The 23713-nt window shown below is 42.7% G+C and overlaps 1 protein-coding gene across 1 annotated transcript in view; it reads left to right on the top strand.

Annotated features, from left to right (window-relative positions):
• UQCC1 (ubiquinol-cytochrome c reductase complex assembly factor 1) overlaps positions 1–23499 on the top strand; it is a 115288-nt gene extending 91789 nt beyond the window's left edge. Inside the window, exons 8-10 of the mRNA XM_070420201.1 lie at positions 12132–12209; positions 19019–19132; positions 22027–23499. Coding sequence (XP_070276302.1) covers positions 12132–12209; positions 19019–19132; positions 22027–22161 — 327 coding nt within the window. The 3' untranslated portion in view covers positions 22162–23499. The remainder of the gene's footprint in view (positions 1–12131; positions 12210–19018; positions 19133–22026) is intronic.
• Positions 23500–23713: the final 214 nt, after the last annotated feature.

The following is a 23713-nucleotide window of genomic DNA, read 5'->3' as shown; positions in this document are numbered from 1 at the left end:
TATAAGCATAACTAATGGACATAAGACACTGGAGGGCAGGGGTTTGTCAAGGGCGGGAGGGGGGGGGGGGGAGGACACTTATGTAATACCCTTTGTAATACCTTTAGCGAAAAATTTAAAAAAAAAATGCTTACCATTAACATTTTACTGAAAAAAAGAGGACAAAAAGAATTATTCTAATGAGATGGGGCCACTCTCAGAGCTCATAAGGTCAAGTGTACAATTCACTTTCAAGTAGTGTCTGAAGGTTACTCCTTGCCTTGCTCTTGGCCTTCTCATTACTCAGGAGGAGTGCCCATATCGCTCCTATCCAGAATCCAGGCTCAGCCATTCTCAGGATACTTCTGCAGGATTCTGTAAGCTATCAGCTGCATGGCAACTCTGTTTGAGCCTTAAAATAAAGGTATGTTGGACTAGGAATCAGAAGACCTTGTTTCGGTGAAAATCTCTACCATCTATGAGCTGAGTGATATTTGGGAGAGTCCCCTGACCTTTCTGAGCCTTTGTTTCTTCATCTCTACAGTAGAAAACAGACTCAGATTACCATCGGGTCAATATTTTGGAAATTGTACAGTTCTGAACAATAGGAAGTAAGGAAACTACAATGAAAAACAAGCATTCTACAACACATGGAGAACAATGAGAATGTCCACTTTATTGTTTGGGGCTTAAACTTTAGTCTGACTTCCTCTGCCCAGCTGAAGTCACCAGTTAATGTGTGATTCAGTTTGTTAGGTTGGCCCGTCTCTTTTGTTTCCCATTATTGCAGAAAGAGAGAAGGCAGGGCTATTTGATGAAAGGGGTAGGAATCTCAAGATCAGGAATGGGCTAGGTTTTGGATCCTCTGAAAAAATTTTGCTGTCCAGGCAACATGATATGTATCTTGGAATTGCTGAGTGGAAAAGCATTCTGGCTGGGGGTCATTGAGCTCGGCGTTGCCTCTAGGTAGTTTAGATCAGGGGTGGGCAAACTTTTTGACTCGAGGGCCACAATGGGTTCTTAAGCTGGACCGGAGGGCCGGAACAAAAGCATGGATGGAGTGTTTGTGTGAACTAATATAAATTCAAAGTAAACATCATTACATAAAAGGGTACGGTCTTTTTTTTTTTTTTTTTTTAGTTTTATTCATTTCAAACGAGCCGGATCCGGCCCACGGGCCGTAGTTTGCCCACGGCTGGTTTAGATCCACAACACCCAGGACAGGTGATAGTGCCCAGGCTTCATTAGCAAAGAACTCAATTTGTTAATTGTCTGTTTCCAGCTGTTTGGCTTGTATATCTGTGCATTTGAGATGGCTGGTATTGATGGGGAACACACATCCTGTAATTTTCCACTGTCCCCAGTCTGCCTAAATTTAATAGGAAAATCATTAAAAAAGCAAGTTGTGCCTGCAGCTTTTCTGTACTCATAAATGTAGTCATGAGATCCAGGGTGCAGTTGGGAGCCTGCAGTTGTCACTGGAAAGCTAAGGTGTGTCAGTGTCCTCTTGCTGACAGTAGTCAGATCTCACGGCTGCAGGTAAATGCAGAGGAGAAAGGGGCTCAGACTCTGGTGCACTATACTCAAGCTCCATTGGAGACGCCTACTGGGCTCAATCTAAATATACATCTTGTTCATATTACATCTTATCCAAGTAAGATTTTCCATTACCACAACATAGGAGACAGTGAGGGCACAGTGATTGCTAAAACACTCAATATATACTTATTGAACATGTACAAGGCAATGTCTAGCAAGAAACAAAAATTACTTCATGATACTACTGCTCAGATGGGATAAGTATCATAAGGGAGGCTTTAATATATATACCAGGTTCATGATTAAGTCACAGATTGAAATACTTGTGGGAGAAGAACCATTTGTGATTAGAATTTTCTTTTATTGTGGTAAAATATATGTAACATTTATTTTAATCATTTATATGTGTACAATTTTGGTGGTATTAAATACTATCACAATGTTATGTAACCATCACTGCTGTCTATCCCCAAAACTTTTTATCATTCCTAACAAAAACTTTGTACCGATTAAATAACTCCCCCATTTCACTCTTTCTAGCCCCAATAGCCTCTCCTCTACTTGGTCTCTATGAATTTGCCTATTCTAGGGACCACATATAATTGGAATCACAATATTTGTCCTTCTCTGACTGACATTTCTCTAAGCATAATATTTTCAAGGTCCATCTATGTAGCATACATCAAAAATTCATTTATTTTTATGGTTGGATAATGTTCTGTGTTTACCACATTTTGTTTATCCATGAACACTTAAATTGTTTCTACCTTTTGGCTATTGTAAATGATTCTGTTATGAACATTGGTGTACAAATATCTGTTTCAGTCTCAGCTTTCAATTCTTTTGGATATATAGTTAGGAGTGGAATTTCTGGAACAGTCAGAGGGTAGTTCTATGTTGAACCTTTTGAGAAATCACCAAACTATTTTCCACAGCAGCTATACCATTTTACATTTTCTTCAGCCAATGCATGAGGGGTCCATTTTTTTCTACATCCTCACCAATACTTATTTTCCTTTTTCTTTAAAAAAAAAAATTATAGCCATTCTAGTAGGTGTGAATGGCATTATCCTTTGTTTATACTTAATTGTCTTACTAATTGGTTCTACCTTGATTATTGGCCATTGGTGACCACTAATAAACTGTTTTCACTTTCCAAATCTTGTATTTAAGAACAGAAAACCAAAGCCTGACCAAAACTTTTGTGCACTGGCACTTGTTAGCAGGGCATAGCCCTTTCTTAAACTTAGAAATATGATACGAAAGGCACTTCTTAGAAAATTTCCTAATTATTCTTCCATAGCATTTGTGATAGAGCAGGCAAGGATCAAGTCTGTTAATGTTTAACCTATTCACTTCAAAGAGTTAGTTGCCTATTATCTTGTTAGAGAGACCAGTGACCAAGAAAAACTCACTTGTCCATTTTGTGTTTTCTTACCTTTGCAATCTCAATGTTCTTTCTCTGTTCAATTAGAAGTGCTCCTTTTTACTTCATACTGCTGTATAAGTCTTTTGACTCCAAATCTGTATTGGATGGTAGTACTAGAACTAAATGTGGCCTTGAAACTTATTCCATGGAAGAGATTGATTTGAAATGGGTGTGGGGTTTCAGAGGCCGTGTGAGGACAGACTACAAGGACAGGAGTTGGGCCTCCTCAGGCTACAGTTGTGTTTGAAACCATAAAGACAGCAGCAGCATATACACAAACTTGTTCAACCCCTTTGCAAATCCTTGTACTCAGGGAGCTTTCTTGAAATTTGTAAAAGTGCATGGGCATCAGTATTACAAGAGATAATTATGGCAGGAAATAATATATTGATTCATTCTATGACATGTGCCGAGCAGTGTGCCATCTTTGCCCTCAAGGAGCTCATAGTCTAATGCAGTGGGGAAATGGAGGTGCAGACTATAAACAGTTTATTAAAATAACTACAGTTAGTCTTCCTGGTGGGAATATTAAAAACCATGTGAAGGCAAAAGCAGCAAACTTTAAAGTACTTGAAAGGCTTCACAGGAAATAAGGTGATGTTTCTTCTATAAAGGAGGATAACAACACCCCCTTTTTAGGATTATTGTGAATATTAAAGAGATAGCACATATAAAGCTTTTAATAATACAATTGCTGGCACATGGTAGGCATCCAACAAATGTTAGCTCGTGTCATTATATTATTACGGAGAGGTTTTATTAAATTGAAGAATAACAGTATATCCACTGATTGCAAGCAACAGAGATTGACTTCTGCTAAAGTAAGTGAACAAGTGAATGTATTGGCAGGTAACAAGGCTCACGGAATAGGAAGGAGAGTTTAATAACAGGCCTCAGATAGGAAAGATACAAGGAAGCTTAGGGATCCTAGTATTAGTAACAGAACTTAGTATAGTCTCTTTGGGATAATCCAACTTTAGATGCCTTTTACCTTTGGATGTCTCTACTCAGAAGTTAGGTCTGATTAGATTAGTTTGGGCTCTGTGAAGAGAGAACTGGATTCCAGGATCAGCAGCCTGCCAACTCATATGGAGTTGGGGAGTAGGTTCCAACCCTAAGGAAGGAATGCAGAGAGAGAGTGATGTTCACTTGAGACAGTATCAGAGTACCTTTAAGATCTACTGATCTGCCAAAACCAATTTGGCTCAGTGGATAGAGCGTTGGCCTGCGGACTGAAAGGTCCCAGGTTCGATTCCGGTCAAGGGCATGTACCTTGGTGGCGGGCACATCACCAGTAGGAGGTGTGCAGGAGGCAGCTGGTCGATGTTTCTCATCGATGTTTCTAACTCTCTATTCCTCTCCCTTCCTCTCTGTAAAAAATCAATAAAATATATTTAAAAAAAAAAAAAAGATCTACTGATCCATGGAAACTGATGATGGATACAACCAGACCAACCCATGGAACAGCCATAGAACCAATGTGACCATACCTATCTGACATCTTTCATTGAAATTTCTCTGGTTTCTCCATGTTTATTCTTAAGTGTGGTAGCTAAAATAGACTCTTGACTATTACAATAATAGAAGATAGACAATTTTTTTATCTTTGTTTATGACATTTCTTTTAATATATTTAATTATTATCATTTCACATTTCTCACTTATCTGCTCATGATCAGGGATTTGCTCTGAAACTTTATGATGTCTAACTAGTCAAACCCTTTTACATCCTGTTATTTATTTAGTTTGGTATGCTTCTGTGCACTTACCTTTTTGAATCTCATCTTGTTTCTAGGATAATTTTTCAACAATTCAGCTTTTTACTCTTGTTTTACAAAGTGCTGGAATAAGCAATTTTAGCTTTTTGCTTGTGTGACTCTCCATTTCTGATATGACTCATCAGAAGCAGAAAGGTATGACAGTATAGAGAAGACACTAGACTTAGGGATTGGCCATCTGAGATAAAAGTCCCAGCACTGTCACAAGCAGGGTGTGACTTTGGGTTAAATCACTTAACATCTTGCCTCTGTTCCCTTATTTATAGAATCAACACAAAAGTAGCAGTTAGTGTGTGAGCTCCTCGAGTGCCAGGTATGATCATGAGGCACAAGATCATATAAGTGAAAACTATCAAGTCAAATGCGATATATTCTCATTGTTACTACCACCATCATAATTATTATCAGTATGGATTTCAGTGGAGGCCCTCAGAATTGTTTCCTTTAGGACTGCCCATCAGTGCTGTTGTTAAAACAGGGACTCTTTCAAGCCATATTGACCCCATCTGACTAGAGTATTCATGAGACTTGTCATGTGGAATTCAATAAAAAACATCAGAAATCAGATATATACTAGCTGTCTTCCTCTTATCTATATGGCCTGACATAGAAGAAAATTAAATTGGTGTAATAGTTTGATCTTCCCAGGACCTTAATATACCTCATCAGCTTCTTTTCAAGGTGATTGTGGAGGACTTATGGATGTGTTTGACTGCCTTGTCAAGTCAGTAAATGACTGTAATTTTCAAGGACAGCCATCTCTTGATTGGCTTTTTTCCAAGTCCAAGGAAAGGACTCCTGTACTTTGTGACCATTCAGAAATTAAGGCTACTGCGTCTGCATTTCTGCCTGCTGACCATGTACCATTTCAATATACACACATTTACAGATTCACACGTGCACACACATACAGTTAGAGCTAATTTTATTTGTTGTATTTTTTATCATTGCTAAAAGACCCTCGGTCATAAAGCAACTGAATGAGTTATTATGCACATATGTGTATTTGGTCTGTCCATGTCCCTTTTCTTTCTTTCTGTTCTCACCTGTTTCTATGTTCCTCACATAAGAATGCACACTGAGCTAATTTCTAACATTACGTTTAAATAGACTGGCTGATGTTCAGTGAATGCACAAAGCCTATTGCCATGCAATAACTGTGGCCCATGGTGTTGATACTATACAGCTTTGCTGATGGCATTCCTGGCTACAAGAAAGACTACTAAAACCTTACCTGCAATATTTGCACTGCATTTTAGCCTTATGATAAATTTGATACATTCCTTATGCTTCAGTCAGCAACCTAGCCACCCTTTATCATTCGTTCATTCCAACAAAATCTTATCAGCTTGCTGTTAGCAACTTTGCCTAAGCTAGTAGCCTTAAAGCTTATTCTCACCTTCATGCTCATCATTTATTTTTCTTTTTAAAATATGTTTTTATTGATTTTAGGGAGAGGGAGAGAGAGAAAAATCTATGAGAGAAAAACATCAATCAGCTGCCTCCTGCATGCCCCCTACTGGGATTGAGCCCACAACCCAGGCATGTGCCCTGACCAGGAATCGAACAAGTGACCTCCTGGTTCATGGGTTGACACTCAACCACTGAACCACACCAACTGGTCCATCAGTTCTTGTGTTGTTCATACCAACCTTTTTCATTTTCCCCTCCCATACCATAGTTACACTATTTTCCCCCCAGTTTTTCCAGGAGGGGACTTAGCTATACTAGAGATGTCTGATGTATTAATAACTGGCCACTGATGACCCATCTTCTGGCCCATCTCTAGCTACCATTGGAATTTGGATTCTCTGAGTTGTGTTTACCCAAGACCATCTTAGCCCTGCCTCTACAGATAGCCTGAAATGTAGAACATATGAAGGAGCAGCCACATTATTTATGGTGTGTCAGACTGCTATGTATTTTAATCTTGAGCCACTATTTCCTTGCTATATAACCTTACCCTTTCCCAGACCTGTTTCCTTTTCTCTAAAATGGAGATAGTAACAGTATCCATCTCATAGAGTTGTTGGGAAGGATTAAGTGAGCTCATATATACATATAACGCCCTTAGTGTAGTTCTTGACACATGCTAAATAATGAATTATGGGACCTGTTTCTGGATTCAAATCACTTTTGTGGCACCTCAGATTGGGGAGAAAGGTGGCTTTGGGGAACATATAATTTGTAAGCTGAGTCTTGAAGGACAAGGAGTTAGCATCCCAGTGAATTAAAAAAGGAGGATTCCCAGCAGCAGTATGCTTAAGAGCTGTAAGAACACCTGACATGTTTGGGAAAGTGCTTATAGTTTACTCTGACTGAAGGATGAGCTAAAAGTGGGAATGTGGGAGGAGGTGAGGCAGGAAAGACGACCAAGAACAGATCACAAAGAACATGGTAGAGCTCTTGGAAGAGTTTAAACTTAATCTTCCATCAGTCCCCCATCCACATAATCTGGTTTCTCTGTTAGCAGTCAAATAAACGTATTTAAGAGCAGCAACAGCAAAAATGGGAAAGAGGGCAGAAAATTGGCCTCAAATGAACTGGCATCTCTTTACAGCTAATATTCCTCCTTGAGAATACTACGTTAATTAAACATGTGCCTTGAAAGATTCATTATTGCTTTAATTTTGCTCCCTGTTGGTTGTCTCATTCATTAATCTGCTGATTAGTAACCCTGAACTCTTGCATCCCCCTCCCTTTTTTGCATTCCCTTTTTAATATACTATGCTATTCCCCCAGGATGTAAACTCCAGGACCCGTCTCTGGCCTGCTCATGTTTGTTTTCTTTGCCCCTTGTGCCTGCCTCTGCTATAACATTTGTAGTATGTGTTAAGTAATCCTTAAGGTAACATTTTTATTATGTCATAAAAAGTGCATGGCAAATATATTATAACTCATGGACTTTGTTTAAAAATGAACGGATAATTTATTGAGTGTGTTACATGAGCCTTGCTCCCCTCCCCATTTCAGCTGAGACTTGCTGCTCATTTAGCATAGCCTCCTATTGAGTGCTCCCACCCTGTGACATGCTGGGAAAGCACACCCATGGTTGGCTAGAAATGACATCATAGTTTATGTACTCAATAAAAATTTAATTAAGTCATTACAGGAATTGCAGTCATCATTTAACCCTCTGATTTCTTCTGTTTAGTTTATTATTAAACATTCAGTAATACCAGTCACCAAATCCTGATGGCTTATAAAATATCTGCATGAATTTTAATAGCTTAAATAAATGGGAAAATATGAGTAAACTGATATAAAAGGAACCTTTTCCTTGTGGTGGTGCTATATATATGGCTTTTTATAAAAAGTAAAGCATTATGAAAAGGATAAGAGTTTAATAAGAAAACGTCCCAATGCTATCTGGGAGGAGTTTCTCCGTCTGTGTATTCATGGACAGGGTGCTCCATATGGGATGATCTGGCAATGGGGACACAGAACCTGCACACCAGCAAACAAGCTTAAATGAGATGATAAAATCCCAACAGAGGTTCACCAGAAGGAATATCCAGCTCCCCTTGGCTGCTGGACTGGCTAGAAGGGCCCAGTGGGGTGAGTCCAGTAGTTCAGGAAGCTGTTCTCACTTATGCTCACCTGTTGCCTGCATATCATGTGTCTGCACTGATTGAGCTTCCACCCTCTTCCAGGAAGGGCCCTTTTCATGATCTAATCCAGCCTGGGTGATGATATCTGAAAACCATTTCTAGCTGTGGCTGCTTGCCATTTCTCAGTTAGAGGTGAGGAGGAGAGGCAGTTTACAGGACACTGGAGTTAGAATATAGGACAAGGAGGTAGAAGAGCCTTGCTAATAAGGAATTCCACTCCTGCTATCCACTCCTGCTGGGCAGTAGCCAGCCAGAATGCAGGTGCATCCCAAGAGAAGAAAGTGTGTTCATATGTAAATGGACCTTGCTGAAAAGCAGAACTGAGGTTTGCAGATTAATGTGTTGGTGATCTCTGGAAAAGCCCTGAAGACGGTGAAATAGGAAAAGCACTCCAGAAATCAGGTTCCAATTCTGACTCGAACACTAACCTGATGTGTGACCTTGGACAGTTGTCTTCTTTTTGGGTTGTTCAGTTTACCATTTTTTCAAAGGGATTGAGCTAGGTGGTTTTTGAGGGCTCTTCCAGCTCAAAGCCTACTGGTTTGATGCCACATATAAACCAGCTCTGTGAGCGTGTTCAGTGAATGTTTACCTCTGAGAGATGCTCCTGCCTTCGTGTTTGACAACTCCAGCATTTGTTTATGGATCCGGTACTTCTTGCACAATTAGGAGAACAGCTAGTATGGGAGTAGGGAGAGCCCCACAATAGGTATCAACGGGTCTGGGTTTGTAGTCCCATCCTCACATTAACTCTAGTTCTGGCCTATTTCTTGACTCCTTTCACCTCAGCCCATTCTAGAAGATGGTGCAGTAGAAGTTCGGCAGTAAATGTTTATGAAATTTCAGAAACAAATAAATGGGTATCATTGGATAGAACATGTTATGCGAGGCACTCAGGCCCTTGTAAGGATTCAGTCATCAGCATGCCAGTCTTAAATCCTGCTCTGGGCCAGGCTCTGGACTGGGTGATAGGATTGCTGAGATTAATCAGAGTTTCTTATGACCTCTGAATAGCTCACAGACTAGTGGGAGAGACAGGTACTTAAGCAATTCTAAACCATGTTATGTACCCAGAGGGAGAAGTGTGAACAGAGAGCTCTGGGAACACAAAGATGGATGTTTTATTTGGCCTGGGTTGAAGGTGGGGTGGGAAAGGTCATGGATAGTACTATCTGCTTGCATCCAATTTCACATTTTCCAGTCTTGAGCTTCACAGTTCTCTCTTCCTTTTTGAACATTATTCATAACTATAAAGTATTGGAACTGATTTTAGTTTTATACAAACAAACCGAAGGTATTACTCATAATTCCTTGAAGTTGCAGAGCACTTCACAACTTACTAAGGCTTTCAGCATACGTTGTTGCATTAGTGAATGAATACATGCTAATTCATTTGCTTTTCACACCAGCATCTGTATGTAGGACATTTAAAAGACAAGGAAATACTCAGAGGTTACTTGACTTACCCAAGATCACATCCTATGTTCATAGCAGAATTATGACTTGAACTCAGGTTTTATGACTAAATCCTTCACTACTCTTTTCTGCCCTCTTCAGAGACCAGTTATAAACCACAGGATTAAATCACTCAGTCTTGAATTTATGATCCAAAGTAAAATTATCCTCCTGAAGGCAGTAACCTGATGGAACGTAAGGCACATAGATTTTGGAATCAGACTGACCTGGATGCTAATCTCAGCTTTGTCACTAATTTGCTGTGGGACCTAGGGCAAGTCACTTCGCCTGTCTGAGTCTCAGTTTTCTGTGTCTATACAAACATGACTATAGCACATCTACCTCTCTGAGTTCCCATGACGATTAGAGGAGATGATGTCCATAAAGCACCTGGTCGTTAACCAGTATCCAGTAAATGGAAAAGAGGATAGTGAGCATGGTCATTGTCGGGGTTGTTAAGCACAAATCTTATTCTCCATATAAAACTCCAAATAACCTGTCAGCTTAAATAATTCACAAGTCCTTACTACATATTACACATTACACTCGACTTCCTGCTGGGATTCCAGAGAGGAATGAAAGCTGGATCCTGCCCTCGAGCATATTTCTGGAGGTTTGGAGGTCAAAGTTTTGCCCTATTGAGATATTCAGTGAACTGCACTCTAGGCTCTGCAGGCCCTCCTGGACATTCTCTGAAAGGAATCCTACCAGGGTCTCAGTGGTCTCACTGGAATTGCATTTCTAGAATATTCTCTTAACATTAACAATCTTACTACTTCAGCCCATCTTATTTTCTCCTCCTGTCCATGGCCTCAGAGTCCCTTCTTTCTCCTCAGCATCTCATAGTCCTGCCTCTTTCCTTCCTGTTCCCACATCTGTCACTTCCTTCTTTTGTCCTTTTACCACAACAAGCTCTTTTGAGTGGTCCTTAAGACATTTCCTAATCTGGACCCAACAGATCTTACCAGTGTTCCTGCTCGTTTACCCCTCTTGGGACTCCCTAAATTTTTTACATGCCTTTCCACCTTTGCACACCTTATTCCCTCTGTCTAGAATGTCATCTCTTCTCCCCCTTACTCTCTTCTGTCACATTCCTCCTCTGAGGTCCACTGAAGTGTGGAGAGAACTCTTTCCCAGTCTCCCAAGCAGAGATCATTTGTACCAAAATTCATTTATGGCTCACCACGTTTTGAATAGAACAGTGATGGCGAACCTTTTGAGCTCAGCGTGTCAGCATTTTGAAAAACCCTAACTTAACTCTGGTGCCGTGTCACATATAGAAATTTTTTTGATATTTGCAACCATAGTAAAACAAAGACTTATATTTATGATATTGATTTTATATATTTAAATGCCATTTAACAAAGAAAAATCAACCAAAAAAAATGAGTTCGTGTGTCACCTCTGACACGCGTGTCATAGGTTCGCCATCACTGGAATAGAATTTGAGACAACATGTTGCAAGTAATTATAGTTGATCCTTGAACAACCTGATATTGAACCCCTGCACAGTTGAAAACCCATGTATAACTTTTGACTCCCCCAAAACTACCCTCAGTATCCATGGGGGATTGGTTCCAGTACCCTCTGTGGATACCAAAATCCATCGTCCTCTATGTAAAGTGGTATAGATCACCCAGCCATGGTGGCTCAGTGGTTGAGCATCTGCCTATGAACCAGGAGGTCACAATTCGATTCCTGGTCAGGGCACATGCCCAGGTTACGGGCTCAATCTCCACTGTGGGGCATGCAGGAGGTAGCCAATCAGTGATTCTCTCTCATCATTGATATTTCTATCTCTCTCACCCTCTCCCTTCCTCTCCAAAATCAATTAAAAATATATTTAAAAAATAGATAGATAGATAGATAAAGTAGTATAGATCAATATATACAGTTGGCCCTCGTAATCCATGGACTCCCAACTGTGGATGGAAAACAGTATAGGCACTTATAGGGGAAAAAATCCGTGTATAAGTGGATCCACACAGTTCATACCCATGTTGTTCAAGGGTCAACTGTAGTTTTTACATGTCTGTTTTCTAATATTAGACTATGTTCCTCCAGTGAGGAAACTGTTTCTTCTACTTTGTGTTCAGTTGGGGCTCAGTTCATTAATCCAAGTTACTGCTTTGTGTAATTTGGCATTGAAACCTTAAAAGAAGCTGTCAAGCTGGGGAGAATCCTTGACAGATCAGGGAAATGGGGTGAACTGGCATTTTGGCCAGTTAGGGGCCCTCTCTCTTTGTCTTAAGAGTGTGTGACAGCTAAAAGCCAAAGATCCTACTTTTTAGTTTGTTCCTTTCTTTCATACTTTTGTTCTTGCAATTTTGTTTCTTGTAGGTTAATCCCTATATCCTGAAGAAGAACATGATGGTTATGACAAATAATTTCTATGCAGCAATCTTGGGATATGATGAGGTAAGATCATTGCAAAGCCTTAAGCAGAACAGTGGCCTTCCCCAACAAAGGCTTGTGATGAGAGCCTCCGAGCAAAGCTTCAGGGGTTGTCACTGCCTGCCATCATGGCTTAGTATTTATTTGCTCATCTTCACTGGCAGCTATGTGCCCTAGTTTGCCTGTGCTTGGGGAAGAGAACACCATATAATATGGGCAGATCATTCAACTAGTCAGCATTTATTGAGTCCCTGTAGGGAACTGGATGGAGGGACAAAGGCAAATCAGTCACTTTTTCAGCCCCAGGTGCCCCCAGAGAGAGGAAGACATACACATATAAACAGTACCATCTGCCAGACAAATAGCACACTTTTTTGTCTTTAATTATAAAAGCAATACATACTCATTTTAAAAATTAATGTAACTGTACGTAAGTGTTTGAAGTAGAAAATAAAAGGCCCCTGTCCTGTCCTGCCCACTTCCTTGCCCCAGAGGAAACTTTGTTAATAGTCTGTTGGGTGTTCTTCCAGACCTTATCTGGGCATACACAGCACCATATATTTATTTTCTTTATGTAAGTACACACTATACACATGTTCTGCAACTTGCTTTTTTCATTGAACACTATATCTTGGGGATTCTTCCACATCAGAACATTTAGATATATCTCTTTTGTTTGTTTGTTTTAATCTTCACCCGAGGATATCTCATTTTTTATTATAAAATATACATAGCATAAAAATTTAATTATTTTAAAATGTACATTTTATTCATATTAAGTACATTTACATTTTTTAGTAACAATCACCACCATCCAGCTCCAGAACTTTTTCCATCTACCCAAACTGAAACTCTGTGCTCATGAAACACTGTTCTCCCATTCTCCCCTCCCCCAGTCCCTGGTAACCACTATTCTGCTTTCTGTCTCTATAATGCTGACTATTCTAAATGCCTTATCTAAGTGGAATCATACAGTTTTTGTCCTTGGTGTCTGGCTTATTTCACTTAGCATAATGTCTTCAAGGTTCATCCATGTTGTAGCATCTGTCTCATCTTTTCCCCCCTGTTATTATGGAAATTTCAAACATAAGAAAGTTAAAAGAATGGTGTAATGAATACCTGTGTGCACATCACCAGGATTCATCATATCTCATCTGTTTTAATAAACCATGTGCTTTTATTATTTTATGCTCATTTTGTGGTTACCTCCAGATTTAATGTAAGCATCACCCCTTCTGGGAAATGGTCCCAGAACTTCCCCAGGCTCAGCCATTCTGCCCTCCCTGGACTTCACAGCCCTTACTACATTAATATTAACTGTCATCCTGGATGGGGATTTCTTCTGGGTAGTGGCAGTATCTGTTGTGTTTGTGTTTCTATTGGCTAGCATGGTGCTTGGCACAGGGTAGGTGAGGAGTAAGGAAGGGAGGAAATACATAAAAGGATGAAAGTAAGAAACTAGAGTTCAGGGTGGAGGAAATGTTATCAGCCTAAAGATAATAATTAAAGCCAGGAGAGAAGCTTACAAAAAATTTCCACCAGATAGCCAATTATAAGAGCAATTTAGATTGCATACCCCACACACCATTAATTTAACATGAACTTTCTGGGAATGAGATGGGAGTTGAGAAACATTCTTGAATCTACACATTAGTTGTTAAGTCAGATACATTCTGATTTCAGAGATCTTACAGTGTATAAAAGAATGAAGCTTAGAATTGAAAAAATATAGCCCTAGCTGGTTTGATGTAGGGGATAGAGCATTGGCCTACAGACTGTAGGGTCGCAGGTTCAATTCTAGTCAAGGGCATGTACCTCGGCTGCAGGCTCAATTCCTGGCCCCGGTCAGGGCGCTTATGGGAGGCAGTCAATCAATGTGTCTCTACATCGATCTTGTTCTCTCTCTGTCTCTCCCCCTCCTTTCCACTCTCTCTAAAAATCAATGGGAAAATGTCCTTGGGTAAGGATTAACCAAAAAAGAATTGAAGAAATCGAATTCTTTCTATTGGCGTTTGTTTGAAGTCTTTATAGCAGGTGGCTCAGTTGATTTCTTTCACCAATATTAACAAATATATTCTGAATTGCATCTCTTCTCTGTCCCCTAGCCTAGGCCATCCTAGAAGAGTCATCTTACAAACATGTCTGGTCACAAGAGTTACCTGGGGTGCTTTTTGAATTTGATTCTTGAGCACCTCTTTGAAGATTCCAGTTCAATTGAAGTGGGGCCTGGTATTTCAACAAGTACCCCAGGTGACTTTTAAAAGTGGGAACGTTTGGGAAATATACTAATTACCTGGGACACTTTTTAGAAATACCAATATTTAGGCCCTATCCCCCTTAAGTTCTGATTTAACTGTTGTAGGTTGTCATTTATAGTTATAAAAGTTCCCTAAGTGATTTTAATATGCAATTCTAGAGCAGTCTTTCTTAAATTTTAATGTGCATGCGCATCACCTGGAGACCTAGGTAAAATTCAGATTCTGCAAGTCTAGAGTGAGGCCTGAGATTCTGCATTGCTAACAAGCTGCAAGCAGTATGGTGCAGCAGTGGCAACCCGGGCATGAGCCACACCAGCTGGGCCCCATGTGGCTATTTTGATTTAAATTAATTAAAATAAAATTAAGACCAGCTGGTGTGGTTCAGTGGTTGAGCGTCAACCTATGAACCAGGAGATCACGGTTTGATTTCTAATCAGTGCCAGGTTGTGGGCTCCACCCCCAGTAGTGGGGGCGTGCAAGAGGCAGCTGATCAATGATTCTCTCTCATCATTAATGTTTCTATCTCTCTCTCCCTCTCCCTTCCTCTCTCTGAAATAAAAAAACAACAAAAACATGCTTTAAAAAATTAATTAATTAAATTAAAATTTCAGTTCCTCAGTTGCACTAGTTATATTTCATGTGCAGCAGTAGAGCATTTCCATCATCACAGAAATCTCAGTGGACAGTGCTATACTACAGCACCTTTGCCTAGACCAGCGGTTCTCAACCTGTGGGTCGCGACCCTTTTGGCTGTCGAACGACCCTTTCACAGGGGTCGCCTAAATACATCCTGCATATCAGATATTTACATTACGATTCATAACAGTAGCAAAATTACAGTTATGAAGTAGCAACGAAAATAATTTTATGGTTGTGTCACAACATGAGGAACTGTATTTAAAGGGCCAGAAGTTTGAGAACCACTGCCCTAGACTCTTGCTGGGATTGTGCCCCACCCTGGATACTTTCAGAACCTTCTTGTTTGCTACTACGTTAGGTTCAAGGAACTTCAGGCCTTTTGTAAACCATCCTCATTATGACATATCCTATCTACATTTATCTCTCATTTCCTGCTGATGTGTAGCTTTCCCAAGTGAGGCCATTTGCCTCGCTGCCCCACAGACATGCTCTGCCTGATTGAGGCTCTTCTGGACAACCAGGAAAAGTACCCTAATCCATGGTTTAGAGGGTAGTAGCTCAGTCTGTCAGCTTTGCCCCTGTGGGCTCGGTTCAAGGCCTGGCACCTTGTAGGCAACTCCCTCCATAAATGTTTAGTAAACTAAAATTATCCTCTCTTGCTTAGAATGTCCTGTAGTTCTCCAAATATTCTCCATTCCTAAAGGCCCCTTTCTCCACAAAGCTTTCCCTGACTTCTCTCGATCTCTGTCTCTTACTCTGAACTTCACTATCCATCCATCAATTTAACAGGTACTTATTTATGCCTACCATGTGTTCCACTGGGAATATATTGGTGAATAAAACAAACATAGTCTGGTTCTTTCCCACTTAGTTTGCTGCCTATCTTCCCATTACCAAAGAGGAGATAGCCAGTAAAATAGAGTGCAGTGATAGAGAATAACAGGGGGAATGCACTTGGTGTGGGGAGGTCTCTGAAGAGTTGTCATAGAAGCTAAGACTCAAGAATGGGAGCCAGCCATGAACAGAGTATACCTCAGGGTCTCCCTATACAGATTAGCATTTGCTTATTCTCCAGGATTTAAGCCTATTTTGATGTGCACTAGCTTTGTTCCTTCAACTAGATTGCAAGCTGCCTGTGAGCAAGACCGTATTGCTGTGATTCTCTGTTCCTAGCATCAAGCTAAGCACATCATGGTGTCAAATCAGTCTTCATTGAGTGAGACTCTGCTACTCTAAACCCTTAATTATCACCAGAGCCCTCTAGAGCAGTGGTTCTCAACCTTTCTAATGCTGCAACCCTTTAATACAGTTCCTCATGTTGTGGTGACCCCCAACCATAAAATTATTTTTGTTGCTGCTTCATAACTGTAATTTTGCTACTGTTATGAATCCTAATGTAAATATCTGATATGCAGGATGTATTTTCATTGTTACTAATTGAACATAATTAAAGCATAGTGATTAATCACAAAAACAATATGTAATTATATATGTGTTTTCCGATGGTCTTAGGCGACCCCTGTGAAAGGGTCGCGACCCACAAGTTGAGAACCGCTGCTCTAGAGCCAGAGAGTCCCTTTTGGCTTCCTCTCAGTTACTCTAGACCTAAGTATCTTTATTTCCTGAAGGATGCTTTTTTTTTTTTTTTTTTTTTTTTTTTTTTTTTTTTTTTTTTTTTTTGCATCGTAGGGAAAACAGGTAGGTGCCCTAGTAGATTGTGAGAATTGCTATGCAACCTAATATTTGGTTCCAAGGCACCCTTTTTTCCTGCTTCCTTGGTTTGAAATTTATACTCTCTCAGACCTGTCTCCAGTTTGTTTTCACTGACTTACTAGCTGGAAAGAGGGCTGAAGCTGGGTTCATAGATTTAGTTAACCATTTTTCTTGCACTTCCACTCTGTTCCAGGTATTGCATCCTAACTAGAGCTAGTCAGGCACCATCCCCTGGCCTCACCAGTGCATTCTGGTCCTAGTTCTACATTCAGTTAGCTAGATGACCTCCAAGCCTCGGGTACTTTTCTTTCAAATGAGGATAATAATATCTGTTCTTCTTCGCACCCATAGTCATTAGGAGCCAGGTGTGAAGGAACTCTGACAGTCTGGAATAGTCAGGCTGTTATCACTGTTAATGTGAGTCCTGAGTCATCCTTTTCCTTCTGACAATCAGGAACTGATTATGGGTTTGCCCCTTCCCAGCCATTCACCCCCCACCAAGGTTGCCTGTTTGCAGCAGGCCATGGCTTTGGCTGTCCTGTGCTCTGTGCTCATTCTCCAAGTCCTCATAACACCCGCTCGCTCTCCTGTTCCTTCCTATGTAGCACATGTGGGTGGCTGCCAGCAGCACTCCAGCATGTGCCCAGGGCGCTTCAGACACAGGCAGTCTGTTGTGTTAGCAAATAGCTAGGAAAACGGTGATGTGCCTGAGCTAGTCTTTGGCTCCTGTCCCATCTACCGGAAGAAGCTGGTTTTCCTGACTCGGCCATTGTGCCAGGATAGTCTCTTAAGTGGTGGAATTGCAGGCGTGTTTCGCAGGGACATTTGGAACAGGTGGACTATTTTTCCACCAAACTGTCATACTGGGCATGGCTTTTCCTGGCAGCAGACCTGAAGCCAGACCTCATGTACTGCAGTGCCCCAGAGGCCAGCCCACAACATGTCAAATAAATGGTCCTGGGTCTTTGTGTAATGATTTAACACTTACAGGGTCTTTCATGGCCATTATCTCTTAATTCTCGCAACAACTTTGTGGGATAGGTATTATGCTTGTTTAGCCAATGAGAAACTGAGCCTCAGGAAGAGCTAGTAGCTTTTCAGAGGCCATGCAGACATCAAGTGACAGAGCCCCCATTTGAAGTCAGATGGTCTGATCCCCAGATCCCACTGTTGTTTCAACTATTATCAACAGCTGCCTGCCAAAGCAAGCTCCTAATCTTTGTAAGTGATATATTACACTCAACAAAACATCTTTATGTTATATTTTATTTATAAATCAAGGATGCTGTGAGAAGGGCACGTATTTTCATCTCTGTTTTATAGATGAGAAGGCTGGGACTCAGGTTTAGTGAACTTCCCACCATCTCTGAGCTTGGCAATGGCAGAGCTAGGACTTGATCCAGCCTTCTAACTCCCAGTCAGCACTTTGTCTGGTTCCATACACTACCTAGGCACCTGGACAGAAAACTTCTCAGGGCCTTTCCCTTCAGTTGCCCTTATCACAGGAAGTAAGACCCTCCCCTGTCCTCCCTCAGAGGTCCAAGCTATACTAGTAAAATGGCCCTAGTTCATGGCCCAGCTGCTGATTAGCCTCTGTGATATTTGGACTTCCCAACTGTGCTGGGAAAGACAATGTTAGGCACACATACACACAGGCTCTGAGCATTTCCTCTGTGAACCATGGTAATCTTGCTGAACAGCCTGTTCCTCTACTTAGAGAGGCTGAGCCAGCCATGGCCAGGCTAGAGCTGGGTAACATTGAGGCCAAGATGCCTAGCTTCCATCCCCAAATTACCAGCTGCCTTGCAGATATATGCCCTTGGACCAGGAGAGAAGGTACAGTCCACACCCATCTCTGTTCCTGGGAAAAAAATATATTCTTCCATTATTTCAAGCCCATACATTGTGGACAGCAGTGGGACCACTGCTGAGTAGAGGGAGCTGTGGCCTGGGAGGGTCAACCAGACATGAGCCCCATCTCTGCCAGTCGCTCAGCCCCTCTGGTCTCCATGTTCCTCCTCTGTATAAAATGAAGAATTTGGACCAGATACTCTCTGAAAACCTCTTCCAGCTCTACCATGTAGCTTCCCTGTTTCGCATAGTGTCTGTAATGTCCTTCTGAGCCAATTCTATGGCTATTAGCGTGTTCTCAATATCCCCAGCTTTTGTATCATGGCTCTTCCATACTTCTCAGAAGACCAACTGTGGTACTCTGTGTTCCAGGGGATCCTTTCAGATGATCATGGGCTGGCTGCTGCCCTATGGAGAACCTTCTTCAACCAGAAATGTGAAGACCCCCGACAGCTTGAACTATTGGTGGAATATGTGAGGAAACAGGTGAGTAACCCTTCCCCTCCCCTCCAGAGTCTCATGGAAAGCAGGTCCTTCCTGAGGTCTGTCAGTGCTGGGCTGCCAGAGGATCATGAGAGGCTGAGTTCCCAGACGCAACTCTGAGGGAATACTGATCAAATCATGTCAGCAGTGGGCACCGAAGAAGAGCACTTTCTGTGTATCCACCATAAGCTAGGCCACAGGTCATGGAATGGGAATAGGAGAACAGGCACCTGCTTTCAGGAACTTTTATTCATTCATGGCACATTTGATTGCCTTCTGCATGCCAAGTGGTGTGCTATATCCTGGGACACATAGTCCTATAAGGTATGGGCATGGGGTATAATGCAGCCACCCACTGTAGCACCATTTCTGTACCTACTTTGAGCCCCAGGATTTATGTTTCCTGCTCCTGATTTCTAACAGGACTGAGTTCAAGGGAGCATTCCACAGACATCCCTCAAGCTTCTTCCCACTATGCATAGTCAAGTAGGGTCCCCCCCACCCCCTCATTCCTCACTTCTCTAGCTCTCCAGGGCTTCCTGAAATCCAAGGATCTAGGAGAAATCTCCAGAGCGAGGACTACTTAATTGATTTTTCTCAGGCCCATGGAGAATTCACTCCTTGATCCTATGCCCCCCATCTTGTATTGATGGGAAACCCCTACTTTATGGATGAGTGAGCTGAGTGGCAGGGAAGAGGAACATAGATGCTTTTCTAGGGTCTCCCAGTGAGTCAGCCTGCACAGCTGGCCTAGAACCCTAAGCTGGGTGATTCATGTAGTCACTAGAGGCCTCAGCTGCTCCAGACAGCTCATCAGCTCAGGCTGTCCCATGAGTCACATCTTTGCTTCATGGGCCTGGCCCCTGGAGCTGAAAGGGCCTCACCCCACAGTTATTCTCTTATTCACCTGTGTCTATGGCCTTCAAGCCTCCAACAGCCAGAAAATGGAAGGCCAGACCCCAGCTCTTGAGAAGAAGACGGCAACAGGACCATCTTGTTGATTGCTGGGAAAGCCACATACTGGGGCTTTTCAGACCCAAAGTGTAGAGAACCCCCGAAGCTAGGACTTCTGTTTGACAGTTCTTCAAATCTGCCAGCACCAGAGAGAAGGCATTATGGCCAGAGGGCCCCACCCACAGAGAATTCTGAGACTCCTACTGTTCACTAGGCTCACCCTCAGCCAGCAGTAGCAATTGGCAAAGCAAATGCTATGTTTTCTGAGAGACCAGCCCAACTTTTCCATCTGCTGTGGTGGGCCTGTGCCAGGGGGCATGACAAAGAGGTAGCTGAGGGTCCTAAAGGAAGGGACTGCCCCAGCAATGCCCTATAAGAAGTCCCATATTGCCCCAAGGAGAGGCCGGCAATTGGAAAACAGTGATGAGGCTGTTAGGGAAGCATGGAGCTTTGACAGGGACCCAGTTCTGTGAGCAACTGTTTTGAGCACCTTCTGTGCCAGACACTCTATTCAGAAAGCAGAGATTACTGAATCCTAGCCCTGCCCTTAAGGAGCCAGCTCCTGGTTTGGTGAGGAAGCCAGTCAGGCACAAGGCTAACCCTGGAATAAGTCAGTCTGTGATGTGATACAGTAGGAACAAAGTGCTGTGGAAGGCCAAAGGAAGGAGAGACAAAGTCTGACCCAGGGGAACAGGCGAGACCAGGAAGCTGGGGCCTGGGCAGATTCTAGTACCGCACCAGGATGCTAGTTGGTATGGTAGGTGGTCCCAAGCCCCAGTCGGATTATGTTGAGATTTTCATCCCAGGAGGTGGCCAGAGTGGGGGCCCTAAGGACAGAAATGGAGTAGTTGGAAAGAGGAGTGGATTTTAGGGAAGATAATGGGTCAGTTGATCTTTTTGCCCCGGAGGATAGCAGGATATGTGGAATCTAGACCTGAGGTAATGGGAGAGACCGGGGTTCTGTTCAAAGGCCAGCAGCCTGAAGATGAAACAACAGAAGTGAAGTAATTATTGGAAGGGGGAGGTGATCTGAGGCATAAGATGAGGCCTCTGGACTCCTGCCCTTCCCATTATCCCCCAGATGTCTTCTTACTCCAAAATGGAGTCTCATCTTCCTAAATCTAGTGCTGACTCCTGTTCTGATCCTGCTCTCACCCTAGATCTTGCCAGGCCATTTGAAAGCATTTCTTTTTCTTCTGCTCTCCTTATTAGCAGCCACTGGGGAAAGTTTCCAGAGATTGCCCTTATCTCCTGAGATTTAGTCACTCACTAGATGACCTGCTTCCTGCAGAACTGCCTGACCATATCTCCCCTGCAGCTGTTCCAATTCTCCATCTCAGGTGTCCCCTCTCCACAGAGCTGGTCAGGGGATAACTCCCCAGCCATCCTCGAGGGACGAAGCTGGGGCCCACTGACCAGAGTCAGGGCCCACTAGAGGACAGCAGAGACAAAAGTCCAGGGACTAGTAATGTTCTATCATTTAATCTTGTCATAAGTCCTGTGAGGTACATGTTACTATCCCCTTTCTCAGACCTTTCTCAGACAAGGGAACTTAAGTCTCAGAGAAGGGAATTGACTCACCTGGGTATCATTCATTGCTACTCTGAATGGACACACACACACCCCTACCTCAAGGACATACCTCCCCCTGATACATCCTCCCTAGAAAGTTCTTTCAGTCCAGAAAGTCAGGGTTTGTGTGTCTGTGTGTCTGTTTGGAGGCATAAGGGAATTCCCTAAAGCCTTCCCAGTGACTTGTTTCTCCAAACCTCCTAAGTGAAATAATTTGGGAGATCAGAGGCTGCCCGTGGCCTGAGAGCTGGGATGGTCAGAAGTTCCCTCATGCCCCTCCTTTGCTCTCCTTTGGAAGGCTGGTTCCTTATGCCATCTCACATCTGTTCTGCCCTGTCCCTTTCCTCTATGTGCTGCTCTCCCCGTTGCAGATTCAGTACCTGGACTCCATGAATGGTGAGGATCTGCTTCTAACCGGGGAGGTGAGCTGGCGCCCTCTAGTGGAGAAGAATCCTCAGAGCGTCCTGAAGCCCCATTCCCCAATTTATAATGACGAGGGTCTTTGATGGGCTGGTCCCTCTGAGCAGCTGGCCCGCTGGTGTTGAAGAACCACCAGAGAAGAAGTGCCCAGGACCCTGCAGAAAGTGGCCTGGACTGACCTATGAACAGCATCTGTCAACTACCTGACCCCATTTGTGTTGATTTTCCTCTTAGTGTACCCAGGAATCTGATCTGGTCGGGGTTAGTAATGGGAGAAGCTCTTTTGGGGTGTTCTCTCCCTCATGAGAAGCCCTGAGCAAGAGCTCCCCAGCAAACATTCTCTAAGTCCCCTCTAGCAACCTTGTGATGGACAGCTTTTCCCAAAGGCTGCAGAAGGGATGGGGGTACATTAGAAAGAGGACACCCCACCAAGGGCCCACTGTGGCCCAGGAGCAGTTTGTAATGCTGCTGAGTCAAGACGGGTAACCATGCTCTGTCCGCTGGCTTTGAGCTGTGGGGTTGAGTTGGCCATTAAAAGAATCAGATTTAACTCTCCCATGATTCTTCTTTAATCCAGGGTCTTTTAGAAACTTATCTGAGGTGGCAGATGCTATAAGCCGAGGAGTACCCCCCAGCTCAGAGACACGGGTAGGGAGAGGGTCAGGAGGGTCCCTGCTGCTGCTTTTGCCTCCAATTCATGGAGATATCACTGTTCTGGCCCGTCCATGGCTTCCAGGCCCTGTCCTCTGGGGCCCCAAAGGCCTCTGATGACCAAGTGCTTGTCATATCCCAAGTCATATGGAAAGAGGCCTCACGAACAGTGAACCAGGTGAGGAACGTGCTGTCTTTCCTCTCTCGGTTCCCCCTTATTTGAGATGTTGAGGAGGAGAAGAAAACATTCTTCCTGGCTTTGCTGTACCATCACAGGGCCCAGCCCTGTGCCCAGCTTCCTATGCCCTTCCCAACTTCTGAGCCTGTGCCGTCGAGCCAGCTGGGCCTGGGCACTTGAGGACCAGTCTCCTCCTCCCTCTGAGTGTGGGTCATCTCTTGGGAGATTTTCTTTAAATTGAAGAAAGGGGGCGTGGAACCATATTGCCCCTCCCCCATCAAACTTCCTTCATTTAACTTGCTATAAAATGAGTCACATAAAGAAACTCTATATGGATGAGGTATATCCCACTTCTGTGAAAACATTACAAATCAAGCCGCCTTCTCTGAGTTTATTTAAGATGCTTTTGTTGTGAACGGAGCTCCAGAGTGAAGCCTCCTCTGTGTGTGTGAGATAATAACACCTTGTAACTCATTACAGCTGGGCACTATTTACATAAACCAGAGCTGAGCCAGGCAGGAATTTGCTGATTAATTTATTTTTAATGGAGTGAAGTATACCATGCACCAAAATAAACTTTACTGTGTGTACCTAACTGCTCCTGGAATGGATGGAAAAATTAATGGAACAGATTTTGGCTCCCTACTCTACACATTAATTCATATATAAAAGTTATTTGAGCCTTAACCCATTTGCTGCCCACAGCAGCTCCGCAGCCACAGATCCCAGTTCAGCTACCGGGTTTGCTTTAGAATCAAGGAATCTGATTTGGAAGGAACTTTAAAGGTCCTTTAGTCCAGCCCTGGTCC

Source organism: Myotis yumanensis, unplaced genomic scaffold, assembly GCF_028538775.1.
Source record: "Myotis yumanensis isolate MYYU_CA2020_CCGP unplaced genomic scaffold, mMyoYum1.0.hap1 SCAF_7, whole genome shotgun sequence".
Lineage (NCBI taxonomy): Eukaryota > Metazoa > Chordata > Mammalia > Chiroptera > Vespertilionidae > Myotis > Myotis yumanensis.
This window is presented reverse-complemented; position numbering and strand designations above follow the sequence as displayed.